The sequence below is a fragment of the Camelina sativa genome, chromosome 17 (assembly GCF_030686135.1).
Source record: "Camelina sativa cultivar CO46 ecotype springtype chromosome 17, ASM3068613v1".
In the NCBI taxonomy this organism is placed as follows: domain Eukaryota; kingdom Viridiplantae; phylum Streptophyta; class Magnoliopsida; order Brassicales; family Brassicaceae; genus Camelina; species Camelina sativa.
The window spans coordinates 2044113-2066490 of record NC_141896.1 but is presented as its reverse complement, the minus strand read 5'-3'; the positions used below and the strand labels follow the sequence as shown (position 1 = coordinate 2066490).

Genomic DNA, 22378 nt, shown 5'->3' with positions numbered 1-22378 from the left:
TATATTGATTTATCATTCTATTTTGCATATGGTTATATGCATATTTGATATCAAAGTTACATTGATGTCCTAAATGTTAAATTAATAATTTTATAAAAGATTTTTTTTTTTTTTAAAATTATACATGTAGAAGAACGATTTTGTAGTCCTAGATTTGTCATCGATAGTACCCCACACTAAATTAGGATGAGCGGTTGACCAAATAAGACCAAATCTGTAACTGTAAGTACGTTTAGAACTCGATCGGACAAAAATGTGTTGAATCAGGTGTTCATTTTCAACCAGCCGTTTAAAAAGGCACTACCAGCAAAAACACACATAAGTCCATCCAAAAATGAATGGTTAATGATTTCCCCAATGACAACTAATACATCATCTATAATTAGCCATCACGTTTGAAACCAAAACGTAGAAAAATGGTTGTGAATTAGTTGTTTTTGCAGTTAACACGTTTGTATGAACCCAACTTTGGGTTCATACGAAACGTTGGGTTCAATCAGATAGGTTCGTCAGTATTTTGGGGGATTTCGACTAGCCATCGAGCGATGTCTTCCGACCCCTTTAATACGACGGAACCTAAGTATGAAATTGAGGAGTCGCGTTTTGGAAAGATCGTGTGTTACGATCAACAACTTCTCTTTGAAAAAAGAGAACAAAAGGGATGGGAGAGCGGAAGTACGCTCGCTTCTTCCCTTCCCTTCTTCATAACACAACTCTTTGTCGCGAACCTAAGCTACCGCATCATCTACTATATAACCCGACCCCTTTATCTTCCTCCTTTCGTTGCTCAGATCCTTGTGCGTATGCAAAATTTCATACTTATATATTTTGCAACATCAGTTTTTTTTTATATATTTTTTTGGCTCTTTAGTTCTGTGTTTTAATTTTTTTTGTTTCTTTCTGAATTGTATTTTTTGCAGTGTGGTTTATTGTTTAGCCCAAGTGTGCTTGGCAACGTAGATATTGTAATCCAACATATATTCCCCTACAGATTCACAATGGTTCTTGAAACATTCGCAAACTTGGCTCTCGTCTACAACATCTTCCTTCTTGGTCTAGGGATGGACCTGAGGATGGTGAAGATTACCGAGTTCAAACCAGTCATCATCGCCTTTGCAGGACTTTTCGTCGCTTTACCAGTTGGTGCCGCCCTTTACTATCTTCGGGGCAATGGCCATCCAGACAAGATCATCGCTGGTTGTGTCTTCTGGTCTGTCTCTTTAGCCTGTACCAACTTCCCTGACCTGGCTAGGATCCTTGCGGATCTTAAGCTGTTGCGGTCCGATATGGGCCGTACGGCCATGTGTGCTGCCATTATCACTGATTTGTGCACATGGGTTCTCCTTGTTTTCGGGTTCGCTTCTTTTACCAAAGCAGGTAATTAAAGTATCCTACAATATATAATTAGTAAACAATATTTGGGACCACAAGCCAGAACCTATAATCGTTAAACAAATTTTATTCCACCGGACGAAAATGGAATGAATCCTGCATTTAATCTTATCTTTTTTTTTTTCTTCTCAAAAATAATAAGTAGAAAACAAAAATATGCATAGTACGTAATTCAATAATTTCTTCTGTTCTTTTCTTTTTTTTCTTTTCCTTTTGTGCATGGTTAAAAAAGGGTCATGGAACATTAGGATGCCCTACGTGATGTTCGCCACTGGAATTTTCGTCGTCTTCTGCATCTTTGTGCTGCGTCCGGGAATTAAATGGATCTTCGCCAAGACCGTGAAGGCAGGTCACGTCGGAGACACTCACGTTTGGTTCGTTTTAGGAGGTGTGGTCCTATGCGGCCTGATCACGGACGCATGCGGGGTTCACTCCATAACCGGGGCATTCCTGTTCGGTCTCTCCATCCCGCACGACCACATCATACGTAACATGATCGAGGAGAAGCTCCATGACTTCCTCGCCGGGATTCTTATGCCTCTCTTCTATATCATTTGTGGGTTACGAGCAGATATTAGTTTCATGCTCCAGTACACTGACAAGTTCATAATGGCATTTGTTATTTGCTCTTCCTTCTTGGTAAAAATCGTGACTACTGTGATCGTCTCTTTATTCATGCGTATGCCTATGCGTGACGCATTCGCTATGGGGGCCCTTATGAACACCAAGGGAACTTTATCGCTCGTCGTTCTTAATGCTGGTCGTGATACCAAGGTACTAATTGATCCATCAATTTTCACATTGTGGCTAGCTATATGATACTTTTTGAGTCTAGCTAGGACAAGGCAAAATTGGATGAGTGAAACATGAATATAATAGTAGTAGACAGATATTTCATTAATTAGTATCTTAAATTAAGTATTCAATAGCCTGCATACAAAATTGAATTCGAATGGTTAATTACATTAATCATCATTCACCTTATTACATTAATAGACAGAAATTTCATTAATCATCATATTCACCTTATTCGTCCTATTTTATCATCTACTAGTTACACTCATTGTCACTTACATTTATGCCCATGCAATATAGCACAGTCTAGTATATATTGTAAAATTTGTTCATAATATAAAAGAGTTGTCAACAATATTTTCTTGTTTTTTAAGAAATAGTAAACCGCTAAATTCTATTTTATTTATTTCTCTGTCTATTAAAAAACCATTACAGGCGCTGGATAGTCCAATGTACACCCATATGACGATCGCTCTTCTAGTGATGTCACTAGTGGTCGAGCCTCTTCTCGCAGTTACATACAAGCCCAAGAGAAAACTGGCTCATTACAAGCACCGTACGGTCCAAAAGATTAAAGGAGAAACAGAGTTCCGCGTCTTAGCTTGCGTCCATATTCTCCCCAATGTCTCTGGGATCGCCAATCTCTTACAAGTCTCAAACCCAACCAAACAATCACCTCTCAATGTCTTCGCCATTCACCTCGTGGAGCTGACCGGTCGGACCACAGCCTCGCTGCTAATCATGAACGACGAATGCAAACCGAAAGCTAACTTCTCGGACAGAGTCAGAGCGGACTCCGACCAAATCGCTGAGAACTTCGAAGCTATGGAAGTAAACAACGACGCTATGATGGTTCAGACCATCACCGCCGTCTCGCCCTACACAACGATGCACGAAGACATATGCGCGTTAGCCGAGGACAAGCGAGTCTGTTTCATCATATTGCCTTACCACAAACACTTGACACCGGACGGTCGGATGGGAGAAGGAAACTCTTCCCACGCCGACATTAACCAAAACGTTTTGAACCACGCTCCTTGCTCAGTCGGGATTTTAGTGGACCGTGGCATGGCCATGGTCCGGTCTGAGTCGTTCCGTGGAGAAGCAGTGAAAAGAGAAGTCGCGATGCTCTTCGTGGGTGGTCCAGACGACCGTGAGGCGTTATCGTACGCTTGGCGGATGGTCGGACAACACGTGATTAAGCTCATTGTTGTAAGATTCGTCCCGGGACGCGAAGCTCTACTATCGTCCGGGAAAGTTGCGGCGGAGTACGAGAGGGAGAAACAAGTAGACGATGAGTGCATCTACGAGTTTAATTTCAAGACAATGAACGATTCTTCCGTTAAATATATCGAGAAAGTGGTGAACGATGGTCAAGACACGATCTCTACTATCAGAGACATGGAAGACAATAACTCGTATGATCTCTACGTTGTCGGAAGAGGATATAACTCGGATTCTCCGGTGACAGCCGGTTTAAACGATTGGAGCAGTAGCCCTGAGCTAGGCACAATAGGGGACACATTAGCTTCGTCGAATTTCACAATGCATGCTTCGGTTTTAGTCATTCAACAATACTCTGCCGTTAACAGACAAGCCGCAGCCGCAGCAGCCACCGGAACAACCGTTCCCGGTAACAATCAAGAATCCGTTGATGGTGGGGCTAAGATAAATCGTGATGCTGAGGCGCCATTTATGAAGTCTATGTATGATGACGAGGAGGAAGATGAAGAAGAGGAGCACCAATATGGAAGTCATAGGTGATGAGTTTCATACATATATACGCTCGTTGATTCTTTTTTTTTAATTCTTTCCTATTAGCCAAAGAGAATGTGAATGATCATGAAAATTCAGTTTGGAGAATTTCCAATTTTCTTACTGAGAAGCGATTAATTTTAATATTCTCAATACCATTACTATATTCTCTTTCTCTTTTTTTATCCATTCTGTTAATATTCTCAATACCATTACTCGTTGATACCTGATACTATACTAAAAACGAAAAATCATCATTGCTTGAATTGAAGAGGATATACTCTTTTTGATTAATTCAAATATTGCAAATAAAATAGTTTATCTTCCAAAATCATACTATGTTGGAGGAAAAAAGATAAAAATGTTTTCAGTTTCTACAACATTTTTGTTTTTCTTCTCTGCAAGCAAAAAATCATTTTATTTTCTCCATCAACGATTCCCATATCCCGAGATTATTCAACATTCCCTTAATAGAGTACAGATAACAAATTTCGGGATTTGTTTATGCTTTTTTTGTCATTTTGTCGTTATGGGTAAGAATTAAAAATTGGATATCTGTAGAAATCTCATATACCATATACGTAAATATTCTGCGTATATATTAAGTAGCTAAATCACGATAAATCTGCAGAATGAACTACTCCTTTCTATATTTGGTTTTACAAAGACTAAGACCAATTTAACTATAATCCTTAAATCTCTCCTACGAGATCTCTTCTTAAAAGTTATTTCTTGATAAACCTTTTTTTCTTTCTCTTTACTCACTTAAAAGTTATTTTGAGTAAATTTTTAGATTTTTATGCCTTGACGTAACATTAAAAGAGGGGGGAAAAATAAAGAAAAATAAAAAAGCATATTTTATCAAACAAAACAAAAGGTAATTGATCTCGAAACCCTATGTTTGTTCTTTGGAGTCGTCCGAGAAATGTTCAGTTTCTGTTAATCCGCAAAGACTTTTTCATCTCTATCTATGCGTATGTTTGGTTTTGTCTCCACAAACATGTCTCATTAATGTTTCTTTTTGTCTTTTTTTTTATTACTCAAATATTTTAATAAAACATTCAAAATTCAATTTTGTTTTTGGGAATAAGCTAAACTTTTCTCTCTACAAATCAATTTAAAAGGGTGTGTAACAAAAGAGAACGAAAGCCCTTGTTTTAGTCCGATCTTTTGTACCTTTCTTGTCTGAAAAGCGGAGAAGTGAGCTCTTTGAGAGTTTTTTTCGTATTGTTTAAAAGGACTAAGTAGCTTTGGCTTATATAAGTTCTTTTGAAAAAGACAGAGAATAAAATTGAAGAACAAAAAACAAAAGAGAAAGAGAGATGGAAAGTAATGGTGGAGGAGGAGAAGTAAGAAGAGTGAATTTAGTTTATTTCCTTAGCCGTTCCGGTCATGTTGACCATCCTCATCTCTTGCGTGTTCATCATCTCTCTCGTAATAGAGTCTTTCTTCGAGGTTAATCCTCTCTTCTTAATAAATCTATCATCAGTCTCCTTCTCTTTCGATCATCACTCTCGTCTAAACTGTGTGTTTAAAACGCAGATGTGAAGAGATGGTTAGCGGATGCACGAGGCGATGCGATGCCTGACGCATTCTGTTGGTCTTGTAAGAGGTAAAATTTGATTAAAATATTCATTTTTTCACATTCTTGAATTTATTATTTCATTACGATATTTATCGATTATTGCAGGAGGTACAAGAATGGATATGTATGGCAAGATTTGTTAGACGACGATCTGATTACTCCAATCTCAGATAATGAATATGTCCTCAAAGGATCTGAGATTCTACTAAGCTCTCCGAAGGGTATGTGTAACACGCACGTAAATATCAATAAAATTTCATAATTTCTTTATTAGGGTTCTTAACTAGGGTTTTTAAAAAAAAACAGAGGAGAACAAAGCTTGGGGCGTAAGTAATAGTGTCGACGGCGGAGAAGACGCGGAAGGAAAACTCCAGGAGTCGAAATTAACGTCAGAGAAGATCCATAAAGAGTCTCCGGTGTTTTGCTCTCAGAGATCCACGGCGACAACGTCGACGGTCACCGAGGAATCCACAACGAACGAAGAAGATCCGCTTCTTAAGAAGCCAGAACGGAAAAAAGTTTCCGGCGAAAGAGACGGTTCTAAGGAAAACGGGTCGGGTAACGATGTCGAGCCGGGTAGACCGAGTGTATCGTCGTCAACGACGTCGTCTTCGAGTTACATTAAGAGCAAGAAGAGCTATTCGAGCCTACGTGCCTCTCACGTGTTACGGAATTTGATGAAGTGTCGTGGTTCGGATACAAACGACGACGTTTTGATGCCTTTGAACAAATCTGCGTCTGGCGATTTTGGTCCGGCTTGGGACAGCGAACGCAGATACCAACACTACCAACAGCACAATGCTCGGTACGCTCCAAAGTACTCATATTAATTCTTATATTCAATTAATTATATATATATTATTTTTAAAATTGTTACTTTAAAACCTGTTAATGCCATATATGATTGGGATTAATCTTTTTTTTTTTACTAGTTTGCAAATCTATTAATTAATTAATTATAGTCCTTTACTTCTGTAGCAGCTATTGTATTATATCATTGGCACCTAAACAAATAAGTATAATATACTACAACTACACTAGATACAATAATAATCTCTCAAATTGGTAACACGCCGTTGCTTTTTTCTTTTTCTTTTTAATATATAGAAAAAGCTTCGAGTGGAGTGGCATAAAGATGAAGGAGACAATAGAGTTTTGTAAACCAAAGGCTACTCCAAGCAAGCCTTCTATGGCTCCATTATGCGCGTAAGCCCTCTTGATCTCATCACTCCTCATGTTTGAAACTTTTATTATACTTATGGTTAATATAATGGATTCATAATATAAAATATAGGCATTGTGGGAAGGTATTTAAACCCGAGAAGATGCATTCGCACATGAAACTATGTAGTGGGGTGAAGAATTCATCAGCGGTGACCGGAAAAAATAATACCGGTAAACCGAGGCAGCAACGGTGCAGAAACATTAATCCTGGAAACCCATTGGGGCATCGACGTGTAGTGAGGACTACTCTCAAAGATTGATGATGGTCATAGCTAATTCTCCACGAAGTAGCAGCGGAATATTTGTTTGCTCGTTAATTTCTGTTTGATAAACCGCAGAGATTGTTTGAATATCATGATGCTTGGTCAGAAAATAAATTTAATAATCTATATTGAAGGTTTTAGTTTTAGAAACTAATTGATCAGAATTTGAAAAACTAATGTATTAGATTAGAACCCCAGTTGAAGTAACTAGAGAGTACTAATTAGATTGTACACGTTTACAAAGTACTGTAAGTATATATACTGTATATGCTCTAGATCTTTACACAGTTATATTACGCACGCACGTACGTATCTTCATGTGCATGTGAGTTATTATTGGTCATTGGGTTGAGAATATAATTAACACATGTTGTATACAATTCACCATGATCTTTGTCGTTTTGTCTTATAAATTATACTAATAAATAAATAAAATCTCACGTCTAGTTTGACCAGATAAGATTCAAAGTTTACAATGGAAACTCCTTTCATCGTAGCTTCGACATCTCTGCCTCTGGTCAAATAAGACCACCTTCTCTTTCGATCTCTATTTAAACAAACGACTTTGCCTGATTAGTACATCAATCTCTAACTCATAGATCTCAAGACAACAACAAAAAAGGTCAACGGACAAATAATTATTGTATGGAAGGAAGCTTTCAAGGCATGCTAATGAACGTGAGCATTTTTGCTCTGATTCAAGCTCTTGTGTATCTCATACTCTCTAAATCTTCGAGTGTTTTCTCTACGTCAAAGACGATGAAGAGAGCTAACAGTTTCCGGTCAGCGAGATCCATCAGCATCCGTAGGATTCTGGCTACTCTTCAAGACATGCCTGCAGGCGGCGAGATGTCTCCTTCTTCCATGGGATCCTCTTCTCTTGTCTCCCCTTCATCATCACCATCGTAAAGCTACATGTATATGAATCCTATGATTCAGTATTTGTTGGTGAATCCGGTGGATGAAGTTTTTTTTGTTTGTTAGATAATTTTCAATTCTTTTTTTATTTGTAGTATCATTCAAATTCATTAATGAACTAATATACTATATACAACTGGCTCTGTGTCTTACAAATTCTGTATTCATAATTAAAACCGTTTAAATGTACTCTTTTTCTGCTACTTTGGAAACAGAGGAATTATTCTTTTGTTTGCCTAAAAAAACTAAAAAAAACAGTTGACACAAGTTCCTTGAAATCCAACCCAGCCCAATAAAGCCGGTAGGTAAAACCCACCCAAAGTCTAGCTTGTGAGTGAGGTGCCCATGTGATCTTATAAGAAGACAATAGTTTTTGTTTGTCTCTCCCAAACTGATCTGAGACATTTAAACATTTATACTTTCACAGGTCAGAAACTGAAATTTTGCATCAATTTTTTTTTCTTTTTTGACGGCCAAGTTTTGCGTCAATTAGAGAGTATCCAACAAGATGATATTAATGTAATCTAGCCTTAATGGTTGGATATCCCAATCGACATGACCACGTTGATCATTAAATGTCTTCCAATAATTATACGAACTAGCGGACTAGTCAAATATTACAAGAACAAATTATTTGCAAAAAATGTAATTATTATATGAATCTTTTTAAAAGAACATATGAATAAGTTTATTATGACCATGGTCCATGTAAATACATTTTGCTCAAGAAATTATTTGATGGAAAAAGAAATTTGTTAAGTAACTTTATTTCGTGCAAATCAATTCAGTTAACATACAGTAGAATAAGTGTCAATTCTCAATTTGATAAAAAAAAATTCAAATTTTGCTGATATGATGTACAATCACTTTTTTCATTCAATTAATTGAGTCATGAATTCTAGAAACATACAGTATAATAATAAGTGCGCCATAATATTGTTTCTCTGAACAATTTCTCCTTGATGGAAAATAGAAAAAAAAAGGAAGCTCAAAGCAATTTTTGGTTAAGTTCACAATGCCGTTTTCGTATTGTCAATTGCTGAGAAAAATAATACAAGCTTTATATATATGGGTCTATGGGATAATGTTTGTGTCTATCTTCACATGCCAATCCTAAATTAATTATAGTATAATGATTCATACGTCAGAACTCAGAGAATTGACGTGAGACCTTGTTAAACGAGAGAAACAAAACGTCACCATGTTAGTTGAGCTCTCTGTCACCATATATTTATGCATATCTTTTGGAAGTGAATTGGTAGCTACAAAGATAATTAGATTTAAACATATTAGTACGTACTTGTATTAAGAAATAAAGAACTACAATTTACAAGCATCCACCCAATTGTATTTAATATAAAAACAGTATATGGAAATGGACGGGAAATTGCGGACCTGCTTAACTGCGGAGAGGTCACAACTCACAACTCACAAACATATATCAATAGGCTTAATGACAACTTGTAACGCGAAAAAGAGTAGTGGATAGTAATCATTTACAATTTACCAAAAGATGATTTACCCAAAAAAGAATGACGTGCGGAGAGTATGTGACCAATATATAATGTAACGTAAGTAAACACATAAATGGTGAAAACGTAAATGTTGATATAGTTTATATATTATCAAGTCTAGAGTGGCCCATTGTGTCTCTTTATCTAAAGAGGCATGATGAAAAAGGTCCTACTTGCAATTTCACGTTTGTTTTCTTTTATGACTCAGATTTTGAACTTTTTAGCAAATTATCTGTTTGATTTTTCCTTTCAAGTTTCTTTATTTGGTTGAAAGGTTGGGAAGAAAAAAAAAAGCTTAGAAGTAACTTTTGTATAGGAAAGGAGACAGTATCTCCACTGAGTCTTAGATGCTTTTTTTGAATCTAAACCACAAACTCATCGCATAATACTTACCAAACAAAGTCATACATATTGTGATGATAATGAAACAGTAATAGCATTATATGAGTTTATTAAATAGTAGATAACAACGTGTGATTTTATTGGACAATAGTGAGCATCTTAGCAGGAATAAATATCTCAACATCAATGGTTTTGACTAATGGACAAATTCGACGTGACACTTTGATACAACAATTGGTTTTTTAATACTCCTCTGTGATCATAAATATTTGTCTTGACGCGAGAAATTGATTACTTGTTTACTGATCTTATCTAATTAGTGTTTTAAACAACCTCTTTTAGTATTTAATTATTATTATTTTGGAAATTCGAAAGGAAGATAAGTTGGAGGATGATCTCTGAATTCAACAACCTCACAGATGACTAAACCAGTGCCGGTCCGACATTTATTAGTGCCCTATGCCGAACTAAAAAACATGCTCTTTTATATATTACTAAAAAATTATAACTAATGGTATATAAGACTTTATGTTTAGTGTTTTGAAAATTTATTAACACAAACCAAAATCAAAACATTAGTTTTGATGAAAAGATTTATCTAATAGTTTAACAAAGCAAACTATTAACCTCAAAATGGAAAAAATCAAAACTAAAACTAATAATTAACCTCAAAAACTATGATTTGCACTTATATTAAAGTCCACATTTTTGTAAAAATCTTTAGATATATATAAAAACTCTATAATAATTTTACCAAAAAATGTCCTAATTTTGTTGATGCCCTAATCCTTTGCTTGAGTTGATTGCCCTATGGACCGGCCCTGGACTAAACTATAAAACCATTAATAATATACACTTTTATCATGACTGAAAAAATAATAATGAAGCTTTAAGTAATTAAATAAAGTTATTATGAGCTCTTTTAATTTATCAAAGAGAAAAAAAAAGCTCTAGTATATTTTTTATTGTTTACACAAATATATATATATATATATATATAAGGAAAAAGACCCAGCAGCTTCCAAAAATAAAGATATGACGTTATATAATACGTAAAGGGTGACGTGGCGATATGCGATTGGAGAAAAAGAAAAGCTGCAGAAAAGGAAAGGTTTACCTTACAGAAACTTACTTGGCGCCTGTCTTGTAGCCGTTGCTTTCCTCTCTCTCCGGAGTTATCTCGCCGGAGACTCGTTTGATGCTGTTTTAGATATCTTCAAGGGTTCCTCTGCTTCTCTCTCTCTCTTCCTCTGTTTGTCGTCAGGTGATGCTTTATATCTCTCTAGGTCTCTCTTTTTTTTGAGTTGATTCTGGGTTTCGTTTTCTTCAAGTCCGAGATAATGAAATTGGATGTCTTTTTCCTGATTATGCGTTTCGCTTACCCTATTTGAGTGAGCGAGACTGGATGCTTCGTCTTCTAGGTCTTGTAATTGGAGCTTTCTCTCAATCGTTGTCAAAAAAAAACAAAAAAAAGTTGGAGCTTTCTCAATCGTGTTCGTTTTAACTTTGGAAAGTTGAATCCTTTTTTAATGTTTCTCTAGGACCACAAGTATCTTGTATTTAGCTATGGATTTGTTGAATTGGATTGTTAAAGTATCTGTTTTGCGCTTTACATCGTCGGCTACTTTACTGGGTTTTGGCTGGATCTTTTCTATGTTTCTTTATAAAAAAAAAAGGAAAAATCTTTTCCCGTTCATTGCGCCTACAGTGATATTTTCTTTTACCTTTTTTTGTGAGGATGAATCAGAATTAGCTTCTCACAAAATTGGATCCTTCTTCTTGTCTTCTCTCTTTCTATGTTTGGGTTTTTTTTGGTTTCCTTCGGTTCACAAGTCTTTCAAGGTTTTGACTAAATAGTTTACTTTGGTACCTCAGATTGATTCTTCTTAAGAGTTTTAGAAGATGTCTCAAAGAAGGGAACCTGATCCGCCTCCGCCACAGAGGCGGATTCTGCGGACTCAGACTGTTGGTAGTCTAGGAGAAGCTATGCTTGATAGTGAAGTGGTTCCATCATCTTTAGTGGAGATTGCTCCCATTCTTCGTGTGGCTAATGAAGTTGAAGCTAGTAATCCACGTGTTGCTTACCTTTGTGAGTTTAAACAGTTTTCGAAACTTGATTCTGATTGATCATCTTAAACGAGCTTTTTGAAATAATAAACTTGTGGATGATGATGATGATGATGATGATGCTATCAGGTCGGTTTTACGCGTTTGAGAAGGCACATAGGCTTGATCCAACTTCAGGTGGACGTGGTGTGAGACAGTTTAAGACCGCGCTTCTTCAACGATTAGAAAGGGTAAATGGATGTCAACAATTGGTATGATTCTGCTATAACATGTTAAACACTTGTCGTTTATGTTTCTGATTGCTTCTTCAGGAGAATGAAACAACTTTGGCAGGAAGGCAAAAGAGTGATGCGCGTGAAATGCAGAGTTTCTATCAACACTACTACAAGAAATACATCCAAGCTTTGCTAAATGCTGCTGATATAGCTGACCGGTTTGTGTTGATGAAATAGATTCCTCCAAGTTTTCGGTTTTCCTTATAGCTTTCTCTTACTGAGTTATTCATTCATATATTACAATATTTTACCTTTTAGTGCTCAACTGACAAAGGCCTATCAAACTGCTGCCGTTCTCTTTGAAGTCTTGAAGGCTGTTAATCAAACAGAAGATGTGGAAGTGGCTGATGAGGTGATGATGCTGATCTTTGTTAATGCTTTGGAAAAACATTTTGAAACTGTTGTGATCTGGATTATCAAAATTTTTTTCTGATCATCCTTTCTTTCTGCTGTAGATTTTGGAAACGCACAATAAGGTCGAAGAGAAAACCCAGATTTACGTGCCTTACAATATACTTCCCCTCGACCCTGATAGTCAGAATCAAGCTATAATGAGATTGCCTGAGGTTTTCCAGCTTCTCAGCTTACCTTCTATCTTTCTGCTTTATTGTATTTCAGTTCACGTAATCTGTTTGAATACTGTTCTGCAGATACAAGCTGCTGTGGCCGCTCTTAGAAATACAAGGGGCTTACCATGGGCAGCAGGTCACAAGAAGAAACTCGATGAAGACATTTTAGACTGGCTTCAGTCTATGTTTGGTTTTCAGGTGATGTTAGTGAATATCCTGTTTTAATTATTTGACTTAAAGTTTTAAGTCTGTACTGAATGTTGTTCAACCTTTAAACTGCAGAAAGACAATGTTTCGAATCAAAGAGAGCACTTGATCTTATTACTTGCTAATGTCCACATCCGACAATTTCCAAGACCTGAACAACAACCAAAGGTATGCATTTTGTGATGATATCTTGTTTGCTCTCTACCTAGGCAGTTTAACTTGCACTAAGTGTTTGTGTTCAATATTTTCTCTAGTTGGATGATCGCGCCTTGACCATAGTGATGAAGAAACTTTTCAGAAACTACAAAAAGTGGTGCAAGTATTTGGGTCGGAAAAGCAGCCTTTGGTGAGAGTTTCTCATTTTAACGTCTGAAAGATTTGAAAACATATGCTGCTTATACCTTTCAGTCTGCTTATCCTCTTGTTGGCACTTGAAGGTTGCCGACTATTCAACAAGAGGTACAACAACGTAAACTGCTCTACATGGGACTTTATCTTTTAATATGGGGAGAAGCAGCCAACCTGAGATTCATGCCAGAATGCCTCTGTTATATATATCATCATGTATGGATTCACTTTAGTCAGTTAAAATTTTAATTTATCTGTGAACATTTTCATAGCTGTTTAAGTTTAATTATGATTTTCCGTATTTGTTCTGTGTTCAGATGGCTTTCGAGTTGTATGGTATGTTGGCTGGTAGTGTTAGTCCCATGACAGGGGAGCATGTAAAGCCAGCTTATGGTGGTGACGAAGAAGCTTTCCTGCAGAAAGTAGTTACTCCAATATACGAGACAATAGCAAAGGTTCCTCACTTCAGTTATTCTTGTCGTGGCCACCTTTTATTCTCAAGCTTTCCTTCAATCTACCTATTCTTTGTTTTTTTATCTAGATCTTTGTGCATGACAGGAAGCAAAGAGAAGTAGAGGAGGAAAGTCAAAGCATTCTGTGTGGAGAAACTATGATGACTTGAATGAATATTTTTGGTAAATGCAGATGATAATCTTATAACCTTTTTGGAATGTCACGCTATCTTATCCTTACAGAATTCTGGGTGGTCTAAATTCCTTGTCCCTGAAACTATGCAGGTCAATTCGATGTTTTCGTCTAGGGTGGCCTATGCGGGCAGATGCTGATTTCTTTTGTCGGACAGCTGAAGAACTTCGACTTGAGAGAAGTGAGGTATGAGTAATAGAGACTAAAAAATGGGTCGTATATGTATTCTCTGCTTATGCTAGCAAATCTTTGCATTAATTGGTCTAATGGATCATAAACTTGTAATCTTAAGTGTTATGATAAATCTTGCTGTATCAGCTTAGACTAATCGTCATGTCTTAAAGTTATTTCAATCAGTACATTTTTTTTTACTTCATTTGCATCAGTTTTTTGTATCTTTAATTTTTTTTTTATTTTGTTCAATGCTACAGATAAAATCAAGTAGCGGAGATCGGTGGATGGGCAAAGTCAATTTTGTCGAGATACGCTCCTTCTGGCACATATTTAGAAGTTTTGATAGAATGTGGAGCTTTTATATCCTGTGTTTGCAGGTACCAAAATATTGTAGTTGGTTTGAATGTCTTTTAAATTTGTGTTTTCTTTTTGTTGTTTAATTTATCATTATTGTCTAGGCAATGATTGTTATTGCATGGAATGGATCCGGAGAGTTGAGCGCCATCTTTCAGGGTGATGTCTTCCTAAAGGTTTTGAGCGTCTTCATTACAGCAGCTATACTAAAGCTTGCACAAGGTGATCATGCATAGTATATCTGTTTAGCATTCTCTGTTGTGAGGGAAATAGTTGTTTTAGTGTCCTCTCGAAATATGATGTTTTCCTACCAATTATTAGTTTGACCTTCGAGTTTTCTGATTGTTTGACTTCAATATTGCAGCTGTCCTTGATATAGCCCTCAGCTGGAAGGCAAGACATAGCATGTCACTCTATGTGAAACTCAGATACGTCTTGAAAGTTGGTGCGGCTGCAGTATGGGTTGTGGTCATGCCAGTTACTTACGCATACAGTCGGAAAGACGCTTCTGGTTTTGCTCAGACCATAAAGAATTGGTTTGGGGGACACAGCCATAATTCACCTTCCCTTTTCATAGTGGCTATTCTTATCTACTTATCCCCAAACATGCTTTCTGCGTTGCTTTTTCTGTTTCCATTCATTCGGCGTTATCTTGAAAGGTCTGACTTTAAGATAATGATGCTGATGATGTGGTGGTCTCAGGTAGTTTATTCATGTGCTTTTATTTTGAAATTTTAAGTCCGTGATATTAAACTGAAAAGGTGGTCTTATCATGGTTCTTTGTGATACAGCCTCGTCTGTATATAGGAAGGGGTATGCATGAGAGTGCTTTGTCACTTTTCAAGTAAGGACTCTAAAACTTATAGGTCGGAATGTTGTTTGTTTTTTCAGCACTGCTTAGTGATGATGCTCAAATGATTTCCAGGTACACAATGTTTTGGGTCGTTTTGCTGATTTCAAAGCTGGCATTCAGTTATTACGCTGAGGTATCACATTTATATCGTATTGTTGTTTAGCATGAGCAATATGCAAGAAACTATTATTTGGAATAGCCATTAAGATTCTAATGACATTCCTCTCAGTCCATGAGTTTAAAAAATTTCATGCTTTCCGTATTCGATGCAGATTAAGCCCCTTGTTGGTCCAACCAAAGATATAATGCGAATCCATATATCCGTCTACAGCTGGCATGAGTTTTTCCCTCATGGTAACGGATAACAGAATATCAGGATTTGCTTATTGCATAATGCTGTTTTATTAAATAATTATGACGTTGTTTCTTTGGTTTCTGCAGCCAAGAGTAATATAGGCGTCGTCATTGCGCTCTGGTCGCCAGTTATTCTCGTGAGTTTGCACATACTTGTTCATTCCCATATCTTCTTTTGTTTTTATGGTTTCCTCTTGGTATGCTAACTTCTATATGCAGGTTTATTTCATGGACACTCAAATATGGTATGCTATAGTTTCAACTCTGGTTGGAGGTTTAAATGGAGCTTTCCGCCGTCTTGGAGAGGTTTATTGTTGTTAAAAAGCATACACTCACTTTAGTTTTTAAGAGATGGTGTCTTAAAAAGAACTTTGTTTCACTTCAGATCCGAACACTTGGAATGTTGAGGTCGAGATTTGAATCCATACCAGGGGCCTTTAATGATTGTTTGGTACCACATGATAAGAGCGAGGATATAAAGAAAAAGGGATTTAGGGCGACCTTCTCTCGCAAGTTTGATCAGGTCTGGTTACTGCTGTTATGCTAAGAGATTTTCACTACCCTTTTGTTTTTTTAGAGTTCTATCTAAGGTTGTGTTCTCTTTTTCTGTTCAGCTTCCATCTAGTAAAGACAAGGAAGCGGCGCGGTTTGCTCAGATGTGGAACAAAATAATCAGTAGTTTCCGAGAAGAGGACTTGATTAGTGATAGGTTCGGTTTGGCTTTGAATCTTTTCATTCTTATCCCCGTCTGAAAATGAACTTTGATAGAAAGAAGACTAGTTACAGGTTCTAAACGAGGAAGTTGGAGAGGAGGTTTTGAAGAGAGTAAAAGGCAGAGGAGATAACAACTGCCCAGTGTTGATTTGAGTGAGACCGACATCCATAGAAGGTGAGGAACATGAACACCAGTTACAGTATGAACTTGCATGTGTTACAATGCTATATATTTGACGAGAAAGGGAGTTAGATTTATGAAAATATCAATCATTTTAAGGTGAGTAGTACTTAGAAGTTAAAACTTTATTTGCGGCCTTATGACATTACCGTTGGTTTCAAAAGAACAGTGAGGAAGCCCTACTCACCTTAAACAGATTGGTCTTTTCAGGAATCTAACTCACTCTCCCATCAACTATCTAACTTTGAAATGCAGACAAGTTATTCTGTACATGGTGTTCATGTTGGTCTCACCCAAATCAGCACTTGGCCGCTCTTACTTTCTCTGCCTTTACTCTCTCTGAAATCACCTCTCCAGGCTTCCTGGTTCAAAAACCTATAACTTCTCTACTTTCAATTCACGTTTGAAAAAGTAATTACAAATGTGGTTATAAGAGTTCTGTGATAATGTACAGGGAAATGGAACTTTTGCTTGTGCCATATTGGTCTGACCCTGATTTGGATCTTATCCGGTGGCCACCTTTTCTACTGGCTAGTAAGGTGAAGGTTTATCTTTTGACTTACGTCTGGTGTTACATTTTCCGTTTTTGTATTCTAAATGTTGGTGTATTCATGATTAAACGTCATAGATCCCAATAGCTTTGGATATGGCTAAAGACAGCAATGGAAAAGACCGTGAACTGAAAAAGAGATTGGGTGTTGACAGCTACATGACTTGTGCAGTTAGAGAGTGCTATGCCTCGTTTAAGAATCTCATTAATTATTTGGTTGTAGGAGAACGAGAAGGACAGTAAGTTTTTAAATTTATTGCCTTTGTTCTAACCCAGGACTTACATAACCTTTCCTAACTTATATATGTTCTTGTACAGGGTCATAAACGACATTTTTTCCAAGATTGATGTACATATTGAGAACGAAACACTGCTAACAGAACTGAACCTGAGTGCCCTTCCTGATCTGTATGGCCAGTTTGTTCGGCTAATCGAATATTTGGTACATACTGTAGCATTACAATGATGACTATCTGTGCCAAGCTTAGCATGAAAATAACTGAGGTTGGTTTACTTGCAATAGCTAGAAAACAGGGAGGAGGACAAGGATCAAATTGTAATTGTCTTGCTGAACATGTTAGAAGTGGTGACTAGAGATATCATGGAAGAAGAAGTACCAAGGTAAGATCATTTGTATGAGCTGTCTTCGAAGTGATCAATCATTTTTCGTTTGAAGCACTCTGATTTAGAGTCTCCATTCCATAGCTTACTAGAGACTGCCAACAATGGAGCTTATGTCAAGTACGACTTCATGACCCCTCTTCATCAACAGCGCAAATATTTCAGCCAACTTCGATTCCCAGTTTACTCTCAAACAGAAGCTTGGAAAGAAAAGGCAAGTCTCTTCCTTAAATAATTATTCCATTTATCTCATTCTTGTTTCCACTACAGTAGTGCATTTTATTTTTTTTGGCATGAGGGGCGTCTAAGTGGTTTGTCCGATGTCCTCCGTTTTTGTTCTTTTGCAGATTAAGAGGCTTCATCTTTTGCTTACTGTCAAGGAGTCAGCTATGGATGTTCCGTCCAACTTGGAAGCTCGAAGGCGTCTTACTTTCTTTTCAAATTCACTATTCATGGACATGCCTGCTGCACCCAAGATCCGCAACATGCTTTCCTTCTCGTATGTTCCATTCACTTTCAACTTAATTTATGGCCATCTTTTGCACCTTCATCTATGGATGCATTTTCCATTGCGAAAGTTGCTTCATTGCAGACACATCTCTTAACATCCCCCAATTTGCTTTTGCATAGGGTCCTGACACCATACTTTTCAGAGGATGTTCTTTTCTCCATATATGGCTTAGAACAGCAAAATGAAGATGGAGTCTCTATACTTTTTTACTTGCAGAAGATCTTCCCAGGTTTCACTTTTCAATCTGTTTAAAATCTTTCATATGGCGCTGTTATCTTGTTTGAGCTATCAGCTGAGTCCATGGCTTACATCAGATGAATGGACAAACTTTCTGGAACGAGTTAAATGTGGCAACGAAGAAGAACTAAGAGGAAGAGAGGATTTGGAAGAGGAGCTTCGTCTCTGGGCATCTTACAGAGGCCAAACTCTGACTAAAACTGGTATGTCGACTTTAGCCTCCTCTCTTAATCTTCATTTTTCTATCTTGACGAATTTATCTTTTGATAAACTTGTTGTGCCTGATCTCTGACTTGTTTCAACTAGTGCGAGGCATGATGTATTACCGAAAGGCTTTGGAACTTCAGGCCTTCCTTGATATGGCAAAGGATGAAGGTGCTTGAAGAAATCTAAGCTTTTATTCCTTTTCATTCTTAGAAAGTGTGAAAGCATTCCTTAAACTACCTTCGTTTTTGTTTTAGAACTATTGAAAGGCTACAAGGCTCTTGAGTTAACCAGCGAAGAAGCATCAAAGAGCGGAGGGTCACTCTGGGCACAATGTCAAGCACTTGCGGATATGAAGTTCACATTTGTGGTTTCTTGCCAACAATACAGTATTCATAAGAGATCTGGCGACCAACGTGCTAAAGACATATTGAGACTTATGACAACGTAATTTCTTCATTTGTCATCTTTGATCTCCTCCTTTGATTTGTTATTAATTTCTTAACCCCATTAGTTAAGCTTGCTATTTCCTTATGCCAGGTATCCGTCTATTCGTGTTGCCTATATCGATGAGGTGGAGCAAACACATAAAGAAAGTTATAAGGGGACAGAGGAGAAAATTTATTACTCAGCTCTTGTGAAAGCTGCTCCACAGACCAAACCAATGGATTCTTCTGAATGTGTTCAAACACTAGATCAGGTATAAGAGGAGAAAAATAATTAAATGCTTAACATTTTGGTAATGGTGCTGTTCTATTTTTTGGAGTCTGACTGTCTGAGTTTATATTTCTTTTCTGTCAGCTCATTTATCGGATTAAGCTCCCGGGACCGGCTATACTAGGAGAGGGAAAACCGGAAAATCAAAACCATGCTATCATTTTTACACGCGGAGAAGGGTTGCAAACAATAGACATGAACCAGGTGCATTAGCTAATTTTCTTTCGTATAGGATGTGTCGCTAATGAAACTCATTTGTGCTTATGATTAGTTAAAAGAAAAGAATGTTCACCCTAGGAGACTCTTAACCTCTAAAGATTTGAAAAATAGGATAACTACATGGAGGAAGCTTTCAAAATGAGGAACTTGCTGCAAGAGTTTCTTGAAAAGCATGGAGGCGTAAGATGTCCTACGATTCTTGGTCTTAGAGAGCATATTTTCACTGGAAGGTACTAACAGTATGATCCTATTCCTGTCTTCGAGATTTTAAGTTTCAATGTACTTATTGATCTTCTACGTTTGTGGTTTCTTGTGAAGTGTGTCTTCTCTAGCATGGTTTATGTCAAATCAAGAGAACAGCTTTGTCACGATTGGGCAAAGGGTGCTAGCTAGTCCCCTGAAGTAAGCTTTTTCCCTGTTCTGAAATCTTCTGAGTGGAAATATGAATACTGTGGTTGTCAAAATTAATGTGTTTCTTTCTGTTGCTGCTCCAGAGTACGATTCCATTACGGTCATCCAGATATCTTTGATCGGTTGTTTCACCTTACCAGAGGTGGCATCTGTAAAGCTTCTAAAGTCATCAATCTTAGTGAAGACATATTTGCAGGCACTTTCTTGACCTCTTCTTCTCTGGTGACACACATATGATCTACTTACTTCATATAATTCTCATTTTCTCATACTTTTCTACTGCTTTCAGGTTTTAATTCTACTCTGCGTGAAGGAAATGTGACTCATCATGAATATATACAAGTTGGTAAAGGAAGAGATGTGGGTCTCAACCAAATATCAATGTTTGAGGCAAAAATCGCTAATGGAAACGGCGAGCAAACTCTGAGTCGCGACCTGTATAGACTGGGACACCGATTTGATTTCTTCCGGATGCTGTCTTGTTATTTCACCACAATTGGGTTCTACTTCAGTACCATGGTAGGTTGAGATACTCCCTTTTTATCTCTCAGTCACTAGATAGATTACATGGCAGATTTGTTTTTCTTTCTCAAGTCTAAAGCCATTATGTGTGTGTTTTGACAGTTAACCGTGCTTACGGTGTATGTGTTTCTTTACGGCCGGCTATATCTAGTACTTAGTGGGCTCGAAGAAGGATTGAGTAACCAACGAGCTTTTCGTAACAACAAGCCTCTTGAGGCAGCTCTTGCTTCTCAATCATTTGTGCAGATTGGTTTTCTGATGGCTTTGCCCATGATGATGGAGATTGGACTTGAGAGGGGGTTCCATAACGCATTGATCGAGTTTGTGTTGATGCAGTTACAACTTGCTTCCGTCTTTTTCACGTTTCAGCTCGGGACAAAAACACATTACTACGGAAGGACGTTGTTTCATGGAGGCGCGGAATACAGAGGAACGGGACGCGGGTTTGTGGTCTTCCATGCGAAGTTTGCTGAGAACTATAGATTCTATTCCCGTAGTCACTTTGTGAAGGGCATCGAGCTAATGATTCTCCTACTAGTGTATCAGATCTTTGGTCAATCATATAGGGGTGTGGTTACTTACATTCTGATCACTGTCTCCATATGGTTCATGGTGGTTACATGGCTCTTTGCTCCTTTCCTTTTCAACCCGTCTGGTTTTGAGTGGCAAAAGATTGTTGACGACTGGACAGACTGGAACAAATGGATATATAACCGAGGAGGGATCGGTGTCCCTCCTGAGAAGAGTTGGGAGTCTTGGTGGGAGAAAGAATTAGAGCATCTTAGACACTCGGGGGTCCGTGGTATCATCCTTGAGATCTTTTTGGCCTTCCGCTTCTTCATCTTTCAGTACGGACTTGTGTATCACCTCAGTACCTTTAAAGGGAAAAATCAAAGCTTTTGGGTAAGCTAAGCTGATAACTACTTCCCTGCGAATGGTGAATCCCTTGATTATTGAACTATAATGACTCTGTTTTCAGGTTTATGGAGCGTCATGGTTTGTGATCTTGTTCATTCTACTGATAGTGAAGGTATGAAACTCTACGCACATTCACATTTGCTTTTCTTGCCAGATTCTAAGCATCTTGTTGAATTCTTCTATGTAACGGTCATTGCAGGGTTTGGGCGTTGGAAGGCGAAGATTCAGCACTAATTTCCAGCTTCTGTTTAGAATCATAAAGGGTCTTGTGTTCCTCACATTTGTAGCAATTCTAATAACGTTCCTCGCACTTCCTCTGATAACAATCAAAGATTTATTCATCTGCATGCTTGCCTTCATGCCAACCGGATGGGGAATGCTTCTCGTAAGTCTTTCTCCACCATCATCAGACTCCTCTTTTTGTCTCTAAGATTCCAAATATCGTCTGGTTTTGTGACATTAGATCTTGTTTTGTCCTCATCAGATTGCACAAGCTTGCAAGCCTCTGATCCAACAGCTAGGGATATGGTCATCGGTTAGGACCCTAGCTCGAGGATACGAGATCTTGATGGGCTTGCTTCTGTTCACACCGGTTGCGTTTTTGGCTTGGTTTCCTTTCGTGTCTGAGTTTCAGACAAGAATGCTCTTTAACCAAGCGTTTAGTAGGGGTTTGCAAATTTCTCGTATTCTTGGTGGTCAAAGAAAAGACCGGTCTTCAAAAAACAAGGAGTAACATATACACACATTCATGTAAATGGCGTATGTGTAGATATAATGCATGATCTGTGTTATAGTTTGCTTTCCAAGTAATTTACGGTTAGAAACCCTATAAATTTAATAAGTAGATGTTAACTATTTTCCTTAAGTTCGAATCCATTATAATAGAAAGCGAGACGTATCTTTTTTCATCTGAAAGACAAAAACTTTGGTCCTCCATTG

General features: G+C 37.5%; 4 protein-coding genes across 6 annotated transcripts; all 4 read left to right on the top strand.

Annotated features, from left to right (window-relative positions):
• The first annotated feature begins 356 nt into the window (after nt 1–356).
• On the top strand, nt 357–4108 carry LOC104754707 (cation/H(+) antiporter 23, chloroplastic-like). Its single transcript, XM_010476957.2, has 4 exons — nt 357–797; nt 921–1377; nt 1625–2166; nt 2623–4108. The coding sequence occupies exons 1-4, from the start codon at nt 546–548 to the stop codon at nt 3949–3951; spliced, it is 2580 nt and encodes an 859-aa protein (XP_010475259.2). The 5' UTR covers nt 357–545; the 3' UTR covers nt 3952–4108.
• Nucleotides 4109–4938: 830 nt separating this feature from the next.
• LOC104754706 (protein SOSEKI 1-like) lies at nt 4939–7149 on the top strand. Its single transcript, XM_010476956.2, has 6 exons — nt 4939–5397; nt 5485–5554; nt 5633–5748; nt 5834–6332; nt 6635–6733; nt 6822–7149. Exons 1-6 carry the CDS (start codon nt 5265–5267, stop codon nt 7009–7011), a joined length of 1107 nt encoding a protein of 368 aa, XP_010475258.1. The 5' UTR covers nt 4939–5264; the 3' UTR covers nt 7012–7149.
• A 362-nt stretch (nt 7150–7511) lies between these two features.
• LOC104754704 (uncharacterized) lies at nt 7512–8068 on the top strand. Its single transcript, XM_010476955.3, has one exon. The coding sequence runs from the start codon at nt 7660–7662 to the stop codon at nt 7921–7923; it is 264 nt and encodes an 87-aa protein (XP_010475257.1). The 5' UTR covers nt 7512–7659; the 3' UTR covers nt 7924–8068.
• Nucleotides 8069–10651: 2583 nt separating this feature from the next.
• On the top strand, nt 10652–22362 carry LOC104754703 (callose synthase 1). 3 transcript variants are annotated; one of them, XM_087495717.1, is made up of 43 exons: nt 10652–11052; nt 11664–11877; nt 11985–12085; nt 12167–12288; nt 12389–12482; nt 12586–12696; nt 12781–12897; nt 12982–13074; nt 13161–13252; nt 13344–13470; nt 13572–13709; nt 13813–13889; nt 13992–14085; nt 14331–14450; nt 14532–14649; nt 14792–15129; nt 15219–15271; nt 15353–15413; nt 15553–15634; nt 15722–15771; nt 15854–15940; nt 16020–16157; nt 16249–16343; nt 16984–17068; nt 17158–17318; nt 17398–17521; nt 17603–17700; nt 17785–17914; nt 18048–18199; nt 18331–18440; nt 18526–18651; nt 18755–18823; nt 18910–19099; nt 19193–19352; nt 19454–19573; nt 19700–19818; nt 19907–19990; nt 20083–20195; nt 20289–20518; nt 20624–21424; nt 21501–21551; nt 21639–21824; nt 21924–22362. In XM_087495717.1, the coding sequence occupies exons 2-43, from the start codon at nt 11691–11693 to the stop codon at nt 22170–22172; spliced, it is 5853 nt and encodes a 1950-aa protein (XP_087351843.1). In that variant the 5' UTR covers nt 10652–11052; nt 11664–11690; the 3' UTR covers nt 22173–22362. The 3 variants fall into 3 exon arrangements, with proteins under 3 accessions (XP_087351843.1, XP_087351845.1, XP_087351844.1); XM_087495719.1 differs by lacking the exons at nt 10652–11052; nt 11664–11877; nt 11985–12085; ... (18 more) ...; nt 16020–16157; nt 16249–16343 and adding exons at nt 16426–16523; nt 16785–16894; XM_087495718.1 differs by lacking the exons at nt 10652–11052; nt 11664–11877; nt 11985–12085; ... (18 more) ...; nt 16020–16157; nt 16249–16343 and adding an exon at nt 16744–16894.
• Nucleotides 22363–22378: the final 16 nt, after the last annotated feature.